Genomic DNA, 24,203 nt, shown 5'->3' with positions numbered 1-24,203 from the left:
GTTGAGAATGGTGATGAGTGTCACGGATCATCACATTCATCACAATAAGGCGCAAATGAATATCTTAGATAGGAACAAACATGATTGAATAGAAAACAGAAATACTGGCATTAATTCATCGAGGCACAACAGAGCTCCTCACCCCCAACAATGGAGTTTACAGACTCATGCCGTCAAAAGGTACAAAGTTCAGATCTAAAAATGTCATGAGATACAAAATAAATCTCTAAAAGTTGTTTAAATACTAAACTAGTAACCTAGGTTTACAGAAAATGAGTAAACTATGATAGATGGTGCAGAAATCCACTTCTGGAGCCCACTTGGTGTGTGCTGGGGCTAAGACTAAAGCTTCTCACGTGCATAGGGCTGTTTTGGGCATTCAACGCCAGCTTTGGATCCAATTCTGGCGTTGAACTCCAACTCCTAACTTGTTTCTGGCGCTGGACGCCAGACAGCAGCATAGAACTGTCGTTGAACGCCGGTTTACATCATCTATCCTTGAGCAAAGTATGGACTATTATATATTTCTGGAAAGCCCTGGATGTCTACTTTCCAACGCAATTGGAAGCGCGACGTTTGGAGTTATGTAGCTCCAGAAAATCCACTTTGAATGCAGGGAGGTCAGAATCCAATAGCATCAGCAGTCCTTTTTCAGCCTGAATTAGATTTTTGCTCAGCTCCCTCGATTTCAGCCAGAAAATACCTGAAATCACAGAAAAACATACAAACTCATAGTAAAGTCCAGAAATATGAATTTTGCCTAAAAGCTACTGAAAATAAACTAAAAACTAACTAAAACACACTAAAACTATATGAAATTAACACCAAAAAGCGTATAAAATATCCGCTCATCACAACACCAAACTTAAACTGTTGCTTGTCCTCAAGCAACTAGATAAATAAAATCAAATACAAATAATTTAAGAAGCAATAATATCTCAGAGTTTTTGAGTGAAGCTCAGATTCTAATTAGATGAGCGGGACTAGTAGCTTTTGGCTTCTGAACAGTTTTGGCATCTCACTTTATCCATTGAAGCTCAGAGTGATTGGCATCTATAGGAACTCAGAATTCAGATAGTGATATTGATTCTCCTAGTTTAGTATGTTGATTCTTGAACACAGCTACTTTATGAGTCTTGGTCGTGGCCCTAAGCACTTTGTTTTCCAGTATTACCACCGAATACATAAATGCCACAGACACATAATTGGGTGAACCTTTTCAGATTGTGACTCAGCTTTGCTAAAGTCCCCAATTAGAGGTGTCCAGAGTTCTTAAGAACACTCTTCTTTTTGCTTTGGACCTTGACTTTAACCACTCAGTCTCAAGTTTTCACTTGACACCTTCACGCCACAAGCACATGGTTAGGGACAGCTTAGTTTAGCCGCTTAGGCCGGGATTTTATTTCTTTAGGCCCTCCTATCCACTGATGCTCAAAGCCTTGGGATCCTTTTTATTTACCCCTGCCTTTTGGTTTTAAGGGTTATTGGCTTTTTCTGCTTGCTTTTTTTTTTTTCTGCAAGCTTTGTTCTTTGCTACTTTTTCTTGCTTCAAGAATCATTCTTATGATTTTTCAGATTATCAATAACATGTCTCATGTTCATCATTCTTTCAAGAGCCAACATATTTAACAGTCTTAAACATCAAATTCAAAAGACATATGCACTGTTCAAGCATTCATTCAGAAGACAGAAAGCATTGCCACCACATGTAAATAATTAGAATGTTCTTATTAAAAACTCGAAAATTATTGCCTCTTATTCTAAAGAAATTCTTCTATTTTATTCATGTTTGATGATGATGAGAAAATTAAATTATAGCTTAATTGGAGATAAAATAAAAAATATAGATACTAATTACTACTATATGACTCCTAAGGTAAAACTAGAATAAGTACAGTTATCACAGAGTTAAGGCTAAGATTGGAATTTAACAACCTTTGTTCTGGGGAGTGGATGTTCCTCTAATCTGTGGGGTGCTTGGTCTTTCAAGAGATAATTTCTGGCGCTTCAATTCCCTTAAGTCGTGCCCTTGCTCCTCCTGTTCTTTAATCAAATAGCAAAGAATGCTACTTTGTTCCTTCTGTTCTTTCATTATTTGTTCCATAGCTTCTTGCATCTTGGTAACTGATGTTTCAAGATACTCCAGTATTCAGATTGAGGGATTTCTGGGAGAAATTCCTGTGTTTTCTTCTTGATGGGGTTATCCTATGCTTGTTGTTTTTCCATTGATGCTTTGGTGATTGGTCGCTCAATTGAGATATACTCAGTTATTCCCATCCTTACTCCAGCGTCTTTGCAGAGCATAGAAATCAAGCTTGGATAAGCCAACCTGGCATCTTTGGAATTTTTATTTGCAATTTTGTAAAATTCAGTTGAAATCAGTTGATGAACTTCCACTTCTTTTCCCATCATGATGCAATGGATCATCACTGCTCTTCTGATAGTGACTTCAGAACGGTTGCTAGTGGGCAGCAGAGAATGCCCAATGAAATCCAGCCATCCTCTGGCGACTGGTTTGAGATCTTCTCTTTTGATTTGATTAGGAACACCCTTCGTGCTGGTGGTTCACCTGGCTCCAGAGATGCATATGTCCTCTAGAATCTTATCCAGGCCCTTGTCTGTTCTCATCATTCTCCTATTGAAGGAGTCTGAATCATCTTTCAGCTGAGGTAGCTTTAAGATCTCCCTGATCTTGTCAAGGTGGGTATGACCAATCTTTCCTCTGACCACGGTCCGATAGTCATAGATATCAGATCCAGATAGTCTTTTCCTGTCTGTATGCCACATATTAGCATAGAACTCCTGGACCATATTCCTTCCCACTTTCGTTTCAGGATTGGCTAGGATCTCTCAGTTCCTAATTCGAATTTGCTCCTAGATCTCCGGATATTCGTCTTCTTTCAGATCAAATCTGACTTTCGGGATCACTGATCTTAGACCCATTATTTTGTAATAATGGTCTGAATGTTCTTTAGTTAAGAACTTCCCTTGATTCCAAAGTGGTTTTGGAACACTCTCTTTCTTGCCTCTTGGAGTGGGTTGTTTTCCTTTAGGAGCCATGATCTTAATGATCATGGATAAGCACACCAAACTTAGAGGTTTGCTTGTCCTCAAGCAAAAGAAAAGAAAGGAGAGGGAGAGAAGGAGAGCTAGGTGCAATGGTGGATGGGAGGGGAGGGAGGCCGAACCCATATTTAAAGGGAGAGGGGGTGGGTTTTCGAAAAATAGGGAGAAAGATAAGATAAAAGATATGATTTTTAGAAAAAAAATATGATAAGAAAAGATATGATTTAAAATTGGAAAGATATGAAAGATATTTGAAAAAGATAGATTTGAAATTTTGAAAAAGATAGTATGGAGATTTGAAAAAGATATTGCTTAGTTGAAAAGATTTTTGAATGAAAAGAGAGATATTTGTTTTGAACATTTTGAAGAAGAGTTGAGTTGGATTGAAAAAAAAGGATTTGTGCTTATGGATTAAGATACATTTAATATTTTTAAAGAAGAGTTTTTAGAAATTAGGGATTTTAGAAATCAGGGTTCTTAACATGTTTATGCAAGAAATCATGAATTGGAACATGAAAATTAGGATTAAAATGAAAAATATGAAGAAAAAACGAATTTACCTCCTCCCCACCATCCTGGCGTTTGAACGCCCAAACGCTGCATGTTTTGGGCGTTCAACGCCCAAATGCTGCTTCTCCTGGGCGTTCAACGCCCAGCTGCTGCTTATTTCTGGCGTTGAACGCCAGGAAGTCCTTTGTTACTGGGCGTTTTTCTGAACGCCCAGAACGCTGTAAATCTGGCGTTAAACGCCCAGAAAGAGCTTCTTTCTGGCATTCAACGCCCAGATGGCTATCCTTACTGGCGTTGAACGCCCAAAACAGACTTTTACTGGCGTTTTCTTGCCAGTGAGCTCTTTTTCTCTGTTTTGCGTGCAGAACCCTTCTGTAACCCTGTGAACTTATACAATTGACTCTTTACCTTAGGATCAATGAACTTTATATAAACAAATAAAATCAAGAATAGGGCAAAATGCTTAGAGGAAGTGATGCCCCATGGTTGGGTTGCCTCCCAGCAAGCGCTTCTTTATTGTCTTTAGCTGGACCTTGCTGAGCTTTTAATCTAGCTTCAGCCTTGAGCACTCTTGCTCAACATTGCCTTCAAGATAGTGCTTGATTCTCTGTCCATTAACAATGAACTTCTTATCAGAATCAATATCTTGAAGCTCCACATAACCATATGGTGATACACTTGTAATCACATATGGTCCCCTCCATCGGGACTTCAGTTTCCTGGGGAATAGCCTGAGCCTAGAGTTAAACAACAGAACCTTTTGTCCTGGTTCAAAGATTCTAGATGACAGCTTCCTGTCATGCCATTTTTTTTATTTTTCTTTATAAAGCTTGGCATTTTCGAAAGCAGTGCATCTGAATTCCTCTAGTTCATTTAGCTGGAGCAATCTTTTTTCTCCAGCTAATTTGGCATCAAAGTTTAGGAATCTGGTTGCCCAGTAGGCTTTATATTCCAGTTCCACGGGCAGGTGACATGCCTTACCATACACAAGTTGGTATGGAGAGGTCCCTATAGGAGTCTTGAATGCTGTTTTGTATGCCCACAGAGCATCATCCAAGCTTCTTGCCCAATCCTTTCTACGGGTACTTACAGTCCGTTCTAGGATTCTTTTTAGCTCTCTGTTAGAGACTTCAGCTTGTCCATTAGTCTGTGGATGATATGGAGTCGCCACCTTGTGGCGAATCCCATACCAGACCATGGCAGAGTAAAGCTGTTTGTTGCAGAAGTGAGTGCCCCCATCACTGATTAGTACTCTAGGGACCCCAAACCTGCTGAAGATATATTTCTGGAGGAACTTCAGCACTGTTTTAGTATCATTGGTGGGTGTGGCAATGGCCTCTACCCATTTTGATACGTAGTCAACGGCCACCAGAATATAAGTGTTTGAGTATGATGGTGGAAAAGGTCCCATGAAGTCAATTCCCCATACGTCAAACAACTCAATCTCCAAGATTCCTTGTTGAGGCATGGCGTAACCATGAGGCAGATTACCAGCTCTTTGGCAACTGTCACAGTTACGTACGAACTCTCGGGAATCTTTATAGAGTGTGGGCCAATAGAAGCCACATTGGAGGACCTTGGTGGCTATTCGCTCACCTCCGAAATGGCCTCCATATTGTGATCCATGGCAATGCCATAGGATCCTCTGTGCTTCTTCTCTAGGCACACATCTCCGGATTATTCCGTCTGCACATCTCTTAAAGAGATAGGGTTCATCCCACAAGTAGTACTTTGCATCAGTAACTAATTTTTTCTTTTGTTGCCTGTTGTACTCTTTGGGTATGAACCTTGCAGCTTTATAGTTTGCAATGTCTGCAAACCATGGTGTTTCCTGAATGGCAAATAAATGCTCATCCGAAAAAGTCTCAGAGATCTCAGGAAAGGGGAGGGACGTCCTTTCTACTGGCTCTATTCGGGACAGATGATCAGCCACTTAGTTCTCTGTCCCTTTTCTGTCTCTTATTTCTATATCAAACTCTTGCAGAAGCAACACCCATCTTATGAGCCTGGGTTTTGAATCCTGCTTTGTGAGTAGATATTTGAGAGCAGCATGGTCAGTATACACAATCACCTTTGATCCTACCAAGTATGATCTAAACTTGTCAATGGCATAAACCACTGCAAGTAATTCTTTTTCTGTGGTTGTGTAGTTCTTTTGGGCATCATTTAAAACGCGGCTAGCATAATAAATGACGTGCAGAAGCTTGTCATGCCTCTGCCCCCAGCACTGTACCAATGGCGTGATCACTGGCATCACACATTAGCTCGAATGGTAATGTCCAGTCTGGTGCAGAAATAACTGGTGCTGTGACCAACTTGGCTTTCAGCGTTTCAAACGCCTGCAGACACTCTGTGTCAAACACAAATGGCGTGTCAGTAGCTAGCAGATTGCTCAGAGGTTTTGCAATTTTTGAAAAATCCTTTATAAACCTCCTATAGAATCCTGCATGCCCCAGAAAGCTTCTGATTGCCTTAACATTGGCAGGTGGTGGTAATTTTTCAATTACCTCTATTTTTGCTTGATCCACCTCTATTCCCTTGTTTGAAATTTTATGCCCAAGGACAATCCCTTCAGTCACCATAAAGTGACATTTTTCCCAGTTTAAAATCAGGTTGGTCTCTTGGCATCTTTTCAGAACTAGTTTCAGGTGATCAAGACAGGAGCTGAATGAGTCTCCATATACTGAGAAGTCATCCATGAAGACTTCCAGAAATTTTTCCACCATATCAGAGAAAATAGAGAGCATGCATCTCTAGAAGGTTGCAGGCACATTACACAGCCCAAATGGCATCCTTCTATAAGCAAACACTCCAGATGGACATGTGAATGCTGTTTTCTCTTGATCCTGGGGATCTACTGCAATCTGGTTATAGCTTGAGTAGCCATCCAAAAAGCAGTAATAATCATGACCTGCCAGTCTTTCTAGCATCTGGTCTATGAATGGTAAAGGAAAATAATCCTTTCTGGTGGCTGTGTTGAGCCTTCTGTAGTCAATACATATGCACCACCCTGTAACTGTTCTTGTAGGAACCAGTTCATTCTTTTCATTATGAACCACTGTCATGCCTCCCTTTTTGGGGACAACTTGGACAGGGCTCACCTAGGGCTGTCAGAAATAGGATAAATAATCTCAGCCTCCAGTAATTTGGTGACCTCTTTCTGCACCACTTCCTTCATGGCTGGATTTAGCCGCCTCTGTGGTTGAACTACTGGTTTAGCATTATCCTCCAATAAGATTTTGTGCATGCATCTGGCTGGGCTTATGCCCTTAAGGTCACCTATGGACCACCCAAGAGCTGTCTTGTGTGTCCTTAGCACTTGAATAAGTGCTTCCTCTTCCTGTGGATTTAAAGCAGAGCTTATGATCATTGGAAAAGTGTCACCTTCTCCTAGAAATGCATATTTCAGGGATGGTGGTAATGGTTTGAGCTCGGGTTTAGGAGGTTTTTCCTCTTCCAAAGGAAATTTCAGAGGCTCTTTCATTTCCTCTGAATCCTCCAAATCAGGCTGAACATCTTTAAAGATGTCTTCCAACTCTGATTCGATACTCTCAGCCATGTTGATCTCTTCTACCAAAGAGTCAATAAGATCAACTTTCATGCAGTCTTTTGATGTGACTGGATGCTGCATGGCTTTGACAGCATTCAACTTAAACTCATCCTCATTGACTCTCAGGGTTATTTCCCCCTGTTGGACATCACTGAGAGTTCGTCCAGTTGCTAGGAAGGGTCTTCCTAGAATGAGAGTAGCACTCTTGTGCTCCTCCATTTCCAGCACTACAAAGTCAGTGGAAAAGGCGAATGGCCCAACTCTGACAATCATGTCTTCAATCACGCCTGATGGGTATTTAATGGAGCCATCAGCAAGTTGGAGACATATCCGGGTTGGTTTAACTTCTTCAGTTAAACTAAGCTTTCTGATAGTGGATGCAGGTATTAGGTTGATGCTTGCCCCAAGATCACATAAAGCTGTCTTGGTGCAATTACCTTCTAATGTGCATGGTATCAGGAAACTCCCAGGGTCTTTAAGCTTTTCAGGAAAGCTTTTCAGAATGACTGCACTGCATTCTTCAGTGAGGAGAACTCTTTCAGTTTCTCTCCAATCCTTCTTATGACTCAAGATCTCTTTCATGAACTTGGCATAAGAAGGTATTTGCTCAAGTGCCTCTGCAAATGGAATCTTTATTTCAAGAGTCCTGAGATAATCTGCAAAGCGAGCAAATTGCTTATCCTGCTCCTCTTGACGGAGTTTTTGAGGATAAGGTATCTTGGCTTTATATTCCTCAACCTTCGTTGCTGTAAGTTTATTTCCTACAGAAGTGGTTGAGGAAGCCTTTTTAGATGGGTTGTCATCAGCACTTGTGTGTGTCTGATCCCTCACTGGCAATTGAATGCCAGAGTTAGGAGCTGGAGTGGCGTTAGACGCCAGCTTCTCAGTTCTTCCTGGCATCTGAACGCCAGAACTGTGCTCCTTTTAGGCGTTCAACGCCAGATCCTTGCTTGTTTCTGGCGTTGAACGCCAGTCCTGAGCATGGTCTGGGCGTTCAGCGCCAGTCTTCCACCAAATTTCTGGCGTTTTAGTGCCAGAATTATTTTTTCCTGGGCTCTTACTGTCCTCTGGTGAATTTTGGATGGTTTGCTCATTTCTTGGCTTCTTGCTGCCTTGAGGTGGGGTATTTAATGTTTTCCCACTTCTTAATTGGACTGCTTGGCATTCTTCTGTTATTTGTCTTGACAGCTGCTGCTTTGTTTGCTTCAATTGTTCTTCCATGTTCATATTAGCCATCCTTGTCTCTTGTAGTTTATCCTTGAATTCAGCTAACTGCTTTGTTAGAAAATCCAATTGCTGATTGAATTCAGCAGCTTGCTCTGCAGGACTGAGTTCAGCAGTTACTGTTTTAGCCTCTTCTTTCATGGAAGAGTCACTGCTTAGGTACAGATGCTGATTTCTGGAAACTGTATCAATGAGCTCTTGAGCCTCTTCAATTGTCTTTCTCATGTGGATAGATCCACCAGCTGAGCAATCTAAAGAGATCTGAGCTCTTTCTATAAGCCCATAATAGAAGATGTCTAACTGAACCCACTCTGAAAACATTTCAGAGGGGCATTTTCGTAGCATCTCTCTGTATCTCTCCCAGGCATCATAAAGAGATTCATTATCTCCTTGTTTAAAGCCTTGGATGTCCAGCCTTAGCGGTGTCATCCGTTTTGGAGGAAAGTATTGATTCAAGAATTTTTCTGTCAGCTGTTTCCATGTCCTTATGCTAGCCTTAGGTTGGTTATTTAACCACCTCTTGGCTTGGTCTTTTACAGCAAATGGAAACAGTAATAATCTGTAGACATCCTGATCTACTTCCTTATCATGTACTGTGTCAGCAATTTGTAAAAACTGTGCCAGAAACTCTGTAGGTTCTTCCTGTGGAAGAACGGAATACTGGCAGCTTTGCTGCACCATGATAATGAGCTGAGGATTCAACTCAAAGCTACTGACTCCAATGGAAGGTATGCAGATACTACTCCCATATGAAGCAGTAGAGGGGTTAGCATATGACCCCAGAGTCCTCCTGGACTGTTCAATTCCACTTAGATCCATGATGGAGAAAGGGAGATGATGTAAAATAAAAAATGTATATTTTTTTTCTTTCTTTTTTATTTATTTATTTAATTATTTCGAAAATAAATTAAAATAAAATAAATAAAAATAGGTGAAGATTTTCGAAAAAAATGAGGAGAGAGAAAGTGGTCAGGAAGTTTTGAAAAAGATATGAATTGAAAAAGATTTTAAATTTTGAAAAAAATCTGAATTTTAAAAATAATTTTCGAAAATTTGTTTTAAAAATAGAGAGAAAAGATATTTTTGAATTTAAGGAGGAGAGAGAGAGAAACAATAAGATAGCCCAAGATTTAAAATTTTTAGATCTAATGCTCCTTGTTTTCAAAAATTCTGGAGGGAAAACACCAAGGAACACCAAACTTAAAAATTTTAAGATCAAGACGCAAGGAGAACTCAAGAACACTTTGAAGACTCACAAGAATACAAGAACATGAAGAAAGAACACCAAACTTAAAATTTTTAGAAAACCAAACTAAAATTTTCGAAAAACAAAGAAAAATCAACAAGAAAACACCAAACTTAAAGTTTGGCACAAGATTTATTCAAAGAAAAATTATTTTTGAAAAAGATTTTGAAAATAAGATAGCCAATTACTAAGAACATAAGCACCACGCTCTAACTAATTGAGCTATAAATTTAAAATGTTTTAACAAGGTATAAATAATAAAAGACTCTAAACCAAAAAGACAAATTTTTTTTCCTAATCTAAGCAATAAAATAAACCGTCAGTTGTCCAAACTCAAACAATCCCCGGCAACGGCACCAAAAACTTGGTGCACGAAATTGTGATCCCCGGCAACGGCGCCAAAAACTTGGTGCACGAAAATTACTTCACACTATGTAATTCCGCACAACTAACCAGCAAGTGCACTGGGTCGTCCAAGTAATACCTTACGTGAGTAAGGGTCGATCCCACGGAGATTGTTGGCTTGAAGCAAGCTATGGTTATCTTGCAACTCTTAGTCAGGATATTAATTAGTGGCTATCAATTGACTTGCATATGAATAAGAGAGCATGGATTGAAGGTTACTTGTTATACAGTAAATGAGAATGTGTTGGAGTTTTGGAGATGCTTTGCCTTTTGAATCTCTGCTTTCTCTCTATCTTATTCTTTACGCACGCACGTCCCTCCTATGGCAAGCTGTGTGTTGGAGGATCACCGTTGTCAATGGCTACCATCCTTCCTTTCAGTGAAAATGGTCCAGGTGCGCTGTCACCGCACGGCTAATAATCTATAGGTTCTCGATCATACCGGAATAGGATTCGCTATCCTTTTGCGTCTGTCACTACGCCCAGCACTCGCGAGTTTGAATCTCGTTACAGTCATCCAATCTTAGAATCCTACTAGGAATACCACAGACAAGGTTTAGACTTTCCGGATTCTCAAGGACGCTACCAATGGATTCTAGCTTATACCACGGAGATTCCGATTAAGGAATCTAAGAGATACTCATTCAATCTAATGTAGAACGGAGGTGGTTGTCAGGCACACGTTCATAGGTTGAGAATGGTGATGAGTGTCACGGATCATCACATTCATCACAATAAGGCGCAAATGAATATCTTAGATAGGAACAAACATGATTGAATAGAAAACAGAAATACTGGCATTAATTCATCGAGGCACAGCAGAGCTCCTCACCCCCAACAATGGAGTTTAGAGACTCATGCCATCAAAAGGTACAAAGTTCAGATCTAAAAATGTCATGAGATACAAAATAAATCTCTAAAAGTTGTTTAAATACTAAACTAGTAACCTAGGTTTACAGAAAATGAGTAAACTATGATAGATGGTGCAGAAATCCACTTTTGGGGCCCACTTGGTGTGTGCTGGGGATGAGACTAAAGCTTCTCACGTGCATAGGGCTGTTTTGGGCGTTTAACGCCAGCTTTGGATCCAATTCTAGTGTTGAACTCCAACTCCTAACTTGTTTCTGGCGCTGGACGCCAGACAGCAGAATGGAACTGGCGTTGAATGCCAGTTTACGTCATCTATCCTTGAGCAAAGTATGGACTATTATATATTTCTGGAAAGCCCTGGATGTCTACTTTCCAACACAATTAGAAGCGCAACGTTTGGAGTTCTGTAGCTCCAGAAAATCTACTTTGAATGCAGGGAGGTCAGAATCCAACAGCATCAGCAGTCCTTTTTCAGCCTGAATCAGATTTTTGCTCAGCTCCCTCGATTTCAGCCAAAAAATACCTGAAATTACAGAAAAACACACAAACTCATAGTAAAGTCCAGAAATATGAATTTTGCCTAAAAGCTACTGAAAATAAACTAAAAACTAACTAAAATACACTAAAACTATATGAAATTAACCCCAAAAAGCGTATAAAATATCCGCTCATCATTAAGCAATGCAAACAAGCATATAGAAGATGCATATGATGAATGTCTGTCCTATTGTCTCGTGATATCACTTATCGGTCTATAAATGCCAATCCAACACATCCTCCCAGATGTAGCCTTCCTGCCACGCCAGGGATATAGGCCCCGCACACTCATGCAGCAGATCTGCCACACTAGAGATATAGGCCCTGCACACTCATGCAGCAGAGAATCTGCCATGCCAGAGATATAGGCTCTGCACACTCATGCAGTAGAGAAGGAATCAACAACAACTGTCTCACCATAAATCATTCAAAGGATATAGTGTCTGGTACACTCTTATAACAAAAAAACTGCCACGTCAGGGATATAGGTCCTGCACACTCTCATGTAATCTAATAATTTCATGATTCCTTTCCAAGTTCTCAACTCATCATAACCATCCCCGGTTTTCAATTTCTCAACTTCATCATAAGTATTTTCATTTCCCAAAAATCTCTTCCACCATATACTTCACAACTCAACGTTCACCAATTCAAGGTAGAAATTACACAAACCTTCCAAAACCTATGTCACCAGATCTAAACTCATAACTAAAATATTTTTTTATTTACTCATTATTTTTTTCCTTGATTCAAGACCCTAAAACTAGCAAAAAGGTTTTAAACAAGTGTTACGGAAGTTTGCAAGCTTGTCGGGAAGGTAAAACGGTAAAAACAAGGTTTTCATTGAAAAACAAGGTAGTGTGCGTACGCATAAGGTTGTGCGTACGCACTCCCAGAAGAGTTTTCTCAAAGTGTGCGTATGCATAGAGGTGTGCATACACACACAAAGTAAAATTTTCCATTTTGTGTGCATGCATGGATACGTGCGAACGCCCTCAACAGAAGGCACTTCCCAGCTTATGCGTACGCATGATGTTGTGCGTACGCTCCCAACAGTAGGCATATCCCTGTGTGTGCGTACGCACCAGGGTGTGCGTACGCACGTTTTCAAAATTTTACAGGGTGTGTGTGCGCACAAGTGAAAACATGGCCCCTGCCCAGAGCACGCGCACAGCAGTGTGCGTGCGCACACAAACCAAAACTCACAATTTCTGCAACATCACAGAAATCAGATTTTTGATACCAACTTCCAATGATCATATCTTTTTCTACAAATTTTCAATTTCCACAAAATCTATACTGTTTTAAAGCTCTTTGAATTATCTTTAATTTGATACAAAATTCAATCAATTTCAAAAACTGTAGCTCAAGATATGATCCGCCAAAGTTAACCCAAAATCCGTTTTTACCAAAAACACTAAAAACTCAACTTCACCAAAACTCTCAATTCAAAACCAAACCATTCACAACCCAAACAATACCAAAACAACACAAAAGTCTATACTATTTATTCCTCAAACTTAACCATCAATAACATCCTAATTACGCTATTTCACACCATCAAAATCATTATTCATCAATATCTAAATTCAACCTAAATCACATCAAAGCTCCTAAATTCCATCATTATTCAACTATACAACATCCAACCTTTAATATCCTAACTTATCAACTCCTTCAACACTTATTAATTCAAGCCTAAATTTACCATCAACAATACTTATAGTCATCATCAATCTAAATCAACACCAATACCCATCATGTTATCATCATAATCATACTCTCCCACATACAACTCACTCAACCTTCATCATAATTCATATACCACACATTCCAAAAACTCCATATCATCATTATCATCATCAAACATTTAATCACATACAACAAATTATACACCCACATCATTCAATTCTATCTTAAAGGCCACTAGCCTAAATTTTCACGAAACATTACATATTACATAAAAGAAACTGAAACCATACTTTGGCCGATTTTCACGCAACTCAAAATACCAAACTCAAACTCCAAGCTCCAAAACCATCAAGCTGACTCCAACAAACACCAAACCTCAATCTAACATCATATAACATGCAAAAACATCACTAGGACTAATTCAAAACATCAAACTACAAGAGTTTGAAGAGACTTACCTTACCCAACAATATTAGGGATAAAACTCAATAATATTCAAATTCTAGATCACCCTAAACAAACAAAATCACAAAATTTATTCAAAAACTATAACAAAAAATGCACAAAATCTAGGGTAGGAAACTGAAGCTTGAGTTTTTATTTTTTACCAACAATGCCTAGCTAGAAACAAAGAGTTCGATAAGAGCTTCGCGTGGCCACAAACGGCTTGTTAATCGGAGCTCCGAAGCTCAAGTTATGGCCCCCAGAAGGTGACGATGAATAGTGACAATGGGATTTCCCCCCTTACTCTCATCTATCCGAGCTCTCTCTCTCTTCCCATCAAAATGAGCTTAAAGCTCATCAATAGAGTATATATATGTTGGGCCTTGGGCTTGTTCCAACCTGTTAGTATTTTTGGCTCGTTTGGCCCAACTTTGGGCCGAAACATTTAAGATTAACACCCGATTTTTAATTCTAAATTATTTTTTTGTCATTTCAAAATAATAAATAAATTTTCAAAATCTTATTTTACTAAAATACGCAGTACCAGACAGACTAGAGCCGGTACTGCCGGCTTAAGTTTCGGTATGCATTTTTACAAACATTTTTCGCAGAAGATACATTTTCCAACTCAAAAAAAATTCATTTAACTCAAATTTCACCTTTATATTTTAAAAAAATATTTTTATATTTTTGAACCTATTTCGGACAATTAAAAATTATTATTCTATTAAAACGGTTATTCCAATTCTTACAAAAATACTTGTACTTATAGCATCAGTATTTCTTATAATGTTTTAAAATCACATATAACATAAAGAATTGTCTATTAAAGGTTAAAAATTGAATCGCTTGGATATTATGAATGAAGTCAATTTTATTTAAAGGATTAAGTACGATTTTGGTCCATATGATTTAGGTAAAAAATTTTATTCATTTTTAACCTTTTTTTGTATTTAAATTTGTCCCTAAGGTTCAACTTGATTTTAAAATTATCTTTTTTACCTAAATCTTAAAATGTTGGACTAAATTATCCCTAACAAAAATATTATAAAACTAAAAAAAAGAACAAAAAAAAGAGGAAGAAAAGTTGCACTAGAGAAAAAGAGAGATGCACGGAAAAAGAAGTAGAAGAAGAAAGGGGAGGAAGAGAGAAAGAGAATATGGCAGTGCCCAAAACCGCCCCCACCGCCGCATCTTCGCCACTCTCTTCGATGAGATAGAGGAATGGAGAGAGAGAGGGGGGGGAGAGAGAGCACGCGCGCTCCAAAACAGAAACAACGATTCAAGAATCAAAAGGAGAGATATGGGGAAAGAGGAAGGTGGCGACGATACCGGCGAGGGAGGACGTCACACGCCCCTGTCACCGTTTTTGCCTCCTCAAGACAACACAGCTCATCATTGTCCCTGCTTTTGCGCTACCGGACTCTGATCGTGCCTCTCTTTCTGCCACTTCGCCACCAATATTGTCATGCATTTACTTCTTGTCATTCTTGTTGTGCTGTTCTGCTATGGTCGTCAAGCTGCTTTTCGTCCTTGTCGTGGTATTTTTCGTAGTGCTTTTCGGTCTCGGTCATTTTGCTTTATTTTTCGATCTCGTCGTACTGTTCTATTTTCTTTTTTCTCTCTTTTCTTTGTTTTCTCTCTTATTTTCTTTTGCTTTTTCTAAGTATTTGATGTGTGTGTAGTTAGATGAGAATAGAGATGAATGACATTGTTGTTTTTTATTGGTGTAACAAAGAACTCTCTGCTTCTTTCATAATGATATTATCTCAGCCACTGTTACTGTCCATCAAGTATTTAATTAAATGGACTGCAACAATATATAGTAAAAAAAATGGTGAAAAGGTGAGAGAAGAAGGTTATTTTAGTCCAAAAAATAATTTTAAAATCAAGTTGAACCTTAAGTATAAATTTAAATGCAAAAAAATTAGAAATAAACAAAATTTTCAGCCTAAATTATATGAACCAAGATCGTACTTAACCCTCACAACAAAAAATCATACTTAACCCATATTTAAATCAAAACCAACGGACACAATAATTCTCGTTAAAAAAAAAATTGCATACAAATTACCAAATTAAAGTATCAAAGAAAAAGTAAAGAATCATTGGAAACTGAGAATGGCATATTCGACCTCAAATCGAATAATGATGACTAGATTCACCTCAGGCCTCAGCACAACACTTTTCTTTCTTGAAACATTTAAATATCTACAAGGAAAAAATATATATGTAGTTTATAAAAAAACAACAAAAAAATATTTTGTTCGTGTATGTAACAAACGTCCCCACCATTTTTGTGTATATAAAGACAAGTGCTTCATCACTTTGCTACATCAATCTTAAAAGGCATTTCTCTTATCTCCTCTCTCTTCTGACACTGCTTCTTTCTTCTTCTTCAGTGCTTCTTCTTCCTCGTATCTGTAGACAAAGGTAATAATTAAGAACCGTATATATCATAGCATAGGATTTTATTATTCATTATTCATCATGGGGTCATGCAAAGATCCCCTTTTTTTCCTTTTCATAACTCAATTTGTATGAACATTTTTATTTATTTTTTGTCCATGTTACACGTGTCATGCAGATATCAAATTGTAGATGTCAACGTCTCCTTAAGTTCCTTATTATTTGGGGGGGTTTGTTTGGATTAAGAATCTATGGATGTTCTTTTGATTAGCCCCTTGGTTTTAGCTTCATTGATTTGGCTCTGTGCTTTCTCATAATTTTTTAATATGATGCTGTTGTGTGTTTCTATGGGTTTTGGTTCTCGTTTTGATCATTGTTTGAGACCCTTTTTAAATGGTGTTTTGTGAATACTCAACAGAGTGAAACGACATAGAGAGAAACAGAGAGAAAGCAAAAATGGCGAATAGGAATTTGGAGAAGATGGCATCAATTGATGCACAGTTGAGGCAATTGGCACCAGCAAAAGTGAGTGAGGATGATAAGCTTATTGAGTATGATGCTCTTCTTTTGGATCGCTTCCTTGATATTCTTCAAGATTTACATGGTGAAGATCTCAGAGAAACGGTAAGTTTAAAGTTTCTTTTTTTTGTGTCAATTCTCAAACCCTATCACTGATTTCATTTCATGATCAACGTTTTGATATGTTTTGGTTATTATTTCAATGTTTTTGTTTGGTGATCAAATTTCTATTATGTGGGATACTATGGTTGGGTCCATTATTGGTTTTGAAAAACATTTAAGGAAATAAGGCCTTCTATTAGAGGAAATCTTAGAGTAAGAAAGGGAAAATCACAGAATATATGATCAATTTTTCTTTTCTAGATTCTGTTATATTGAAATTCTCTTAATATTATGAGCTGGAAAACTGTTTCACAGTGATGGTACTAAAATTGTTCATCTTGTGAAGGTTCAAGAAGTGTATGAGCTTTCTGCTGAGTATGAAGGCAAGCATGATCCTAAGAAACTTGAAGAACTTGGCAAAGTGATAACCAGTTTAGATGCCGGGGACTCTATCGTCGTAGCGAAGTCCTTCTCACATATGCTTAACCTTGCCAACTTAGCGGAAGAAGTTCAGATTGCTCATCGCCGAAGGAACAAGTTGAAGAAGGGTGATTTTGTGGATGAGAACAATGCAACCACTGAATCAGACATTGAAGAAACTCTCAAGAAACTTGTATTGAACCTGAAGAAGTCCCCTCAGGAAGTTTTCGATGCGCTGAAGAACCAGACAGTTGATCTGGTTCTTACTGCTCATCCTACTCAATCCATTCGTAGATCATTGCTTCAAAAGCATGGAAGGTTTGTATCAAAATATAGTTTCGCTGCTATATTCTTCAATTTTATTCATTTTATTTGTTTTGACATTGATTTCTCCATTTTGGATGCTTTCTTCAGGATCCGGAATTGTTTATCTCAGCTGTACGCCAAAGACATCACTCCTGATGATAAGCAGGAGCTTGATGAGGCTCTGCAGAGGGAGGTAAGTGACGAAATCATTCGAATCTTTCTCTTATTTCGGTTCTTGTTAGATAGAATGTTGGAGTTCTAAACTATCTATAATCTTCAATTGCACCTTTAGATATGAAATTACAATATTCGCACTTAACTGGTAATTCATATGCTATCTGATCTTTTCCACTAGAACAGGACAAGTACATTTCAGCAATACAAACTAGAAAGCAATCTTGGTGATTTCTTTTTCTTTCTTAATTTGTGTACTTTTATAGTACTGAAAATATACTCCTACATATTTATTCAATCAAGAATATAGACAATGGTATCAAGTGCTTCATTCTTTATAATTCCAAGATTTTTTCTTTTTGAAAGAAAGAGCGAGCTCAACACTTATAGTGGAGCTTATTACAAATGAAGAATTAAAAAAGAAACAAAGACAACTAAAGTAATTCCAAGATTCATTTCTTACATGGTGAAGCATTTTTATTAATCATCGGTGTTTGAAGTTGTTCTGCAGAGAATTATATCTCCGATAAGCTTCTTATGTAACCTTTGTTTGTGTAGATTCAAGCTGCATTTCGAACGGACGAAATCAGGAGAACTCCTCCAACACCACAAGATGAGATGAGAGCAGGAATGAGCTACTTCCACGAAACAATTTGGATGGGCGTGCCGAAATTTCTGCGTCGGCTCGACACAGCTTTGAAGAACATAGGGATAAATGAGCGTGTACCTTACAATGCTCCTCTTATTCAATTCTCATCTTGGATGGGTGGTGATCGCGATGGTATGATCTTAATTGTTGCAAGAAACATTCTCTCAATGTACATTAAAAATGGAAGGGTCAGCATATAATTCATGTTTGATATGATGATTCAGGTAATCCGAGAGTGACTCCTGAAGTGACAAGGGATGTTTGCTTACTAGCTAGAATGATGGCTGCTAATTTGTATTATTCCCAGATAGAAGATCTTATGTTTGAAGTAATTTACACCTCTCAATCTTGCATCCTTCTTTCTAAACAATGATCTATCCATTTTCCTGATTTCAGTTGTTATTTCTGTAGTTGTCTATGTGGCGCTGCAACGATGAGCTACGCGTTCGCGCGGACGAACTTCACGGATCATTCAAGAAAGATGAAGTTGCAAAACACTATATAGGTATGCAAGGTTACATTGCAATGGAGCTAAAGGTTACTTGTCTTGAAACTTAGAAAGTGTGTTTGTGATGCAGAATTTTGGAAAAAGATTCCGGCAAATGAACCGTATCGTGTGATACTGGGTGATGTGAGGGATAGACTGTACAAGACTCGGGAGCGGTCTCGCCATTTACTCGCTCAGGGTTACTCTGACATTCCAGAGGAAGCAACTTTCACCAATGTGGAGGAGGTATATTGTTTTTGAAAGCAAGAGTTCAACACAATACAGTGTGTTTTGAGAAGCAAATACTAACTACGAGAGCTAACAATATTTGCAGTTCCTGGAGCCTCTTGAGCTATGTTACAGATCACTGTGTGCTTGTGGCGATCGCGCAATTGCTGACGGAACCCTTCTTGATTTCTTAAGACAAGTTTCCACCTTCGGACTGTCACTAGTAAGGCTTGACATCAGGCAAGAGTCGGACCGTCACACGGACGTGATGGATGCCATCACAAAGCATTTGGGAATCGGATCCTACCAGGAATGGTCGGAGGAGAAGAGACAAGAGTGGCTTCTAGAAGAATTAAGCGGGAAGCGACCGTTGTTTGGACCTGACCTTCCAACAACCGAAGAAATCAGAGACGTTCTGGACACATTTCATGTCATAGCAGAGCTTCCAGCAGATAACTTCGGAGCCTATATCATATCAATGGCAACCGCACCGTCCGATGTGCTGGCGGTTGAGCTTCTTCAACGCGAATGCCGGATCAGGCATCCGTTAAGAGTTGTCCCGTTGTTTGAGAAGCTCGCAGATCTCGAGGCTGCTCCGGCCGCCTTGGCTCGCTTGTTTTCGGTAGAATGGTATAGAAACAGGATCAATGGGAAGCAAGAAGTCATGATTGGGTACTCCGATTCCGGAAAAGATGCCGGAAGATTCTCTGCAGCATGGCAGCTGTATAAGGCTCAAGAGGATCTTATAAAGGTAGCCAAGAAGTATGGGGTCAAGCTAACAATGTTCCATGGTCGCGGCGGGACGGTTGGAAGAGGAGGCGGGCCTACTCACCTTGCTATCCTCTCCCAACCTCCGGACACTGTCCATGGATCACTTCGTGTCACGGTTCAGGGTGAAGTAATTGAGCAGTCATTCGGGGAGCAGCATTTGTGCTTCAGAACACTTCAAAGGTTCACTGCTGCCACCTTAGAGCACGGTATGAACGCCCCAATTGCACCGAAGCCAGAATGGCGTCAGCTTATGGATGAGATGGCCGTCATTGCCACAGAGGAGTACCGATCAATTGTGTTCAAGGAGCCACGATTCGTGGAATACTTTCGCCTAGTAAGATATCTTCACACAATAAAAACCATCAACATTCCATGCTAAGTAACTAATCATTGTTGATCTCATATGATGATTGCAGGCTACCCCGGAGTTAGAGTACGGAAGGATGAACATTGGAAGTAGACCAGCGAAGAGAAAGCCTAGTGGAGGCATTGAAACTCTGCGTGCAATTCCTTGGATCTTTGCGTGGACGCAGACAAGGTTTCATCTTCCGGTATGGCTAGGCTTTGGATCTGCATTTAAACATGTTATTCAGAAAGATGTTAGAAATCTCAACATGCTACAAGAGATGTACAACAATTGGCCTTTCTTTAGAGTCACCATTGATTTAGTGGAAATGGTGTTCGCCAAGGGCGATCCAGGTATCGCTGCTCTGAATGATAGGCTTTTGGTTTCTAAAGATTTATGGCCCTTTGGGGAGCAGTTGAGGAACAAATATGAAGAAACTAAGAAACTCCTCCTTCAGGTAATATTACTTTTCCAATGTAACATTTCTTAATTTTCAACTCATTCCCTAAAATGAATTTTGTTTAAAGGTAGAAATTCGCATGCAGTTGTCTTCACTTGAAGTTGATAGTTAAGAATTGTTAGATGATTTAACATGTTTGATTATATTCTCAACTATCAACCTCACATGAAGGTGTATATGCATGCATGTAAATTGCCACCTTGTTTAAATGCACCTTTTCATATTACTTTAATGTCACAAGAAAGTTCAAGATCATTGAATGTTATATCTAAACAGTCTTCAGATCGAATGCTAAAGGCAAAAACCAAGAACTGATTAGTGATTCAGCAAGCTGATATCTGTTTCTCTGCTGCACTTTGTAGGTGGCTGGACACAAGGATCTTCTAGAAGGTGACCCCTACTTGAAGCAAAGGCTCCGGCTGCGTGATTCCTACATCACTACCCTGAATGTTTTCCAAGCTTACACATTGAAACGCATCCGCGATCCGAACTACAACGTGAATGTGAGGCCACGCCCACGAATATCTAAAGAATCATTAGACATCAGCAAATCGGCCGACGAATTAGTCTCGCTGAACCCAACAAGTGAATATGCTCCGGGTTTGGAAGACACCCTCATCCTCACCATGAAGGGTATCGCTGCCGGAATGCAGAACACCGGTTAAGAAAGTTTGAGTTATTGCAACCTTCTCCTTTTCCTTCCCTTGTATTTGGTGTTACTTGTTTTTCTTTTTCCCTTATTCGACTCTAAGTTTGTTCAGAAATCCTAAATTTAGTTACATGCACCAAAGCTGAGTGCTGTTCTTCTTCTTCTTTCTTTGTAGTGTTGTGTTTTTACTTATCTTGCTGTATAATATGGTTTGCTTGCTATAGGCTAGCTACCACACAAAATGAGTCAATGAAACTGAATTGTTATATTTCAATGCGGAAATTATGCAAAGTGTACTTTGTTTCAATACTCTTTTGTTCTTAGCATCTTTCATGAAACTCTTTCCATTTCTTGTACGTAGAAATTTAGACACCAAAATTAGTGTATGGTAATCTCAATTCAAATAAGTGTATTGAGCAACAGAAAAATTAGAAGCTTTGAAATTTTGATGAATACAAAAGTCCACTTTAAGAACAGCGTTTAGTACCTAAATATCTATGTATTTCTAAGATACAATAATATAAGATTTCATCCATCACTCATTAACAGTGGTGTCATCCATGTGTTTGGCCATAACGATTCTCTTATGAATCACATGCAGCTTGAAACAAAATTTTGGGGGGCCAAATAGAAAATAATTGTTAAAATATTTTTGATATGGACTCCATTTAAGATAAGCTCGTCTAATCTCATCTTTATTGTTTGGGTGATATTGTCAAATTTAAAGCCGTTTTTCAAGATCTCGTTCTAAAAAGTTAAGGTTAAAGTCATCAGATGTAACTTTTTGAACTTTTAAAGGTTATATCTCACTTTCTTCGTGATTTATTAAAGTAGAAGAACTATCTACAGGTGTTGATGTTGTAAAAGTTATATGTTCTCCTTCTTAAATATTAGCCTTCCTTTTAAAAAATGTATCAATTCTTTGATTTTTTATTATTATTTTATATAAAAATTTGAATATATATCCTGTAAAATATGTAAAGAAGAAGTTAGAAGGATAAATATTAAAATTTATAATATTTATTGAATTTTTTTTATCAATTTAAACAAATACAATAATATTAATACTTATTGAATATTTTATTATTTTTTTATCATATAAAAAATTAAATTAAATAAATAGTAAAATATAAAATAATATTAAATTAAATAAATAAAAATATCTAATTTTTTATATTTGAACTTAAGGATAAAAAGAGTGTTGTTTATTGAACTTATTAGATACTTTAAGTTATAGTAAAGTATTTAAGTCAATTGAACTATTTTTTATCTTTTAAAAAAGTACTACTAAGTTTTTTATAAAAAATTTGGGGAGTCATAGCCCTTCTTGTCTCAACTAAGCTCCGCCACTGCATGCAGTCATATTTCTAACAAAAGAAGCATCTCATGCTTTATTGGTGATGCATGGAAATTAAAATAATAACACCTTTTGGTGAAAGATTTCTTTGCAAATTTACTCTGATTGTCTTTTGTGGCTTTAACTTTTCCTCTTTGGAACATTCAATCTTTACAAGCAAGTCAAGAATCTCCGGAGTTGGATATGAGTTGCATCTCTAGCCTTTACTTGAAAATGGAATATGGTTGGGTTTTTTTTATGTTTTCTATTTTATTAATTTCGTAAAAAATAAAAAAACAAAATAAAAATTTATTGTTTTTATTTCTTTGTTCCTACAAAATTTTAGAAATATAAATTATTTCTTAATTAAAAAAGAAATGAAAAACAAAAGCCAAACAACTCTCAATTAATTTTGCTTTTATTGACATTCTTAAAAAAAATACTCACATTCTTTTTTTTTTGGGTAAAGTACATTTTTTTTAAAATTTATTAAAAATTTTAAACATATACCTAAATTTTATTTCATTTCAATTTTGTTCTAAAAGTTTTTTATTTATATCAAATTTATCTTTAACGGCTAATTTTTTAAAAAATTTATGACCAATTCAGCAATAATTTTATAAGAACCTTTAATACAAACAAACAAGACATAGTTATCATGTATTATTATTGAATTGATTCTAAACTTTTTGAAAATTTAGTATATTTGATTGATACAAATCGAAAACTTTTAAAATAAAATTAAAACAAAATAAAATTTAAAAATATTTTTAAATTTTTTGACAAACTTCACGTATAAAACGTATACCTTACCAAACTTCTTCCAATTGTGAACATAAGGACCTAAACAAGCCAAACAGAGAACATGGCTATTTGGTCCTCATGATCATTTGGAATGTGTATTGATTCAAAGGAATTTTAGGTGATGGTGAAAATGGTAGTAGGGGCTGGCATTCATTCATCCATACATTCAGTAAAAAACTGGCAAAAATTGATCAAATCCAAAAAAAAAAAAAAAAAGTATGTTCATTGTTGCTTATATTCCACCTGACTATAGCTAGTGGCTACCATAATTCGTCTTCCACTTATTTTAACTTATTATTTATTCGGAGATAATCATGCTCTAATGTTAAAAAATCTTCTCGTAGATTGCGAGAAATTAAAAAAAAAAAAAAAAGTCCTTCTCCGTAGATTATAAAAAAGCTAAAAGAGTACCTGAAACTTAGTTCAAATGGTAATTATAATGCCTTTTAATATAGTGCATTTGAATTCAAAATTTGACAAGACTAAGGACCGTTTGAGAAACTTTAGAAGTAGTTTTTTTTAACTTTTGACTTATAAAAAGCAGTAATATTAATGTTGGGTGCAATTTTCAAAACCAAATTGCAACTTTTTAAGAAGCTATTTTGGAACTTATAGAGAAGTTAAAAAAAATGACTTCTCTCATAATACTTCTACTTTTCATTACATTTCTTTAAAATAAACACTTTTAAAGTTAAAAATCCAAACACAAAATAACTTATTTATAAGTTACTTTTAATAGAGTCATTTATTGTTTAAGTTATTTTATCAAAAGAAGCTTAATTAAGTTAGTTACCCAAATTGGACCTAAGTAGTGGATAAAAATTCTTAAATGTTATATACCTAAAAATTTGTGATATTATAATATCTAAAATAAAAAATTATTCAATCCATCTGATAAAAAGAAACTAAACACAAAAAACTTCTCATAATATGGGAGAAGCGCACCTTCGTATTTTGGGATATCTAATATCTTCTACTAAATCTATTTTAGAGCATTACA

General features: G+C 37.3%; 1 protein-coding gene across 2 annotated transcripts; it reads left to right on the top strand.

Annotated features, from left to right (window-relative positions):
- Window positions 1-15,660: 15,660 nt before the first annotated feature.
- LOC112771402 (phosphoenolpyruvate carboxylase) lies at window positions 15,661-21,370 on the top strand. Of its 2 annotated transcripts, XM_025816131.3 has the most exons (11): window positions 15,661-15,976; window positions 16,371-16,576; window positions 16,920-17,311; window positions 17,408-17,492; window positions 18,032-18,254; window positions 18,347-18,450; window positions 18,534-18,627; window positions 18,701-18,855; window positions 18,944-19,942; window positions 20,025-20,411; window positions 20,777-21,370. In XM_025816131.3, exons 2-11 carry the CDS (start codon window positions 16,409-16,411, stop codon window positions 21,077-21,079), a joined length of 2,910 nt encoding a protein of 969 aa, XP_025671916.1. In that variant the 5' UTR covers window positions 15,661-15,976; window positions 16,371-16,408; the 3' UTR covers window positions 21,080-21,370. The 2 variants fall into 2 exon arrangements, 1 of the variants encoding a protein (XP_025671916.1); XR_011876455.1 differs by lacking the exons at window positions 18,032-18,254; window positions 18,347-18,450; window positions 18,534-18,627; ... (2 more) ...; window positions 20,025-20,411; window positions 20,777-21,370 and adding an exon at window positions 17,840-17,939 and having other exon boundaries at window positions 15,776-15,976; window positions 17,408-17,700.
- Window positions 21,371-24,203: the final 2,833 nt, after the last annotated feature.

Source organism: Arachis hypogaea, chromosome 18, assembly GCF_003086295.3.
Source record: "Arachis hypogaea cultivar Tifrunner chromosome 18, arahy.Tifrunner.gnm2.J5K5, whole genome shotgun sequence".
Classification (NCBI taxonomy): Eukaryota; Viridiplantae; Streptophyta; class Magnoliopsida; order Fabales; family Fabaceae; genus Arachis; species Arachis hypogaea.
The sequence above is the reverse complement of the archived record's forward strand: the minus strand, read 5'-3'. Positions and strand labels throughout refer to the sequence as shown.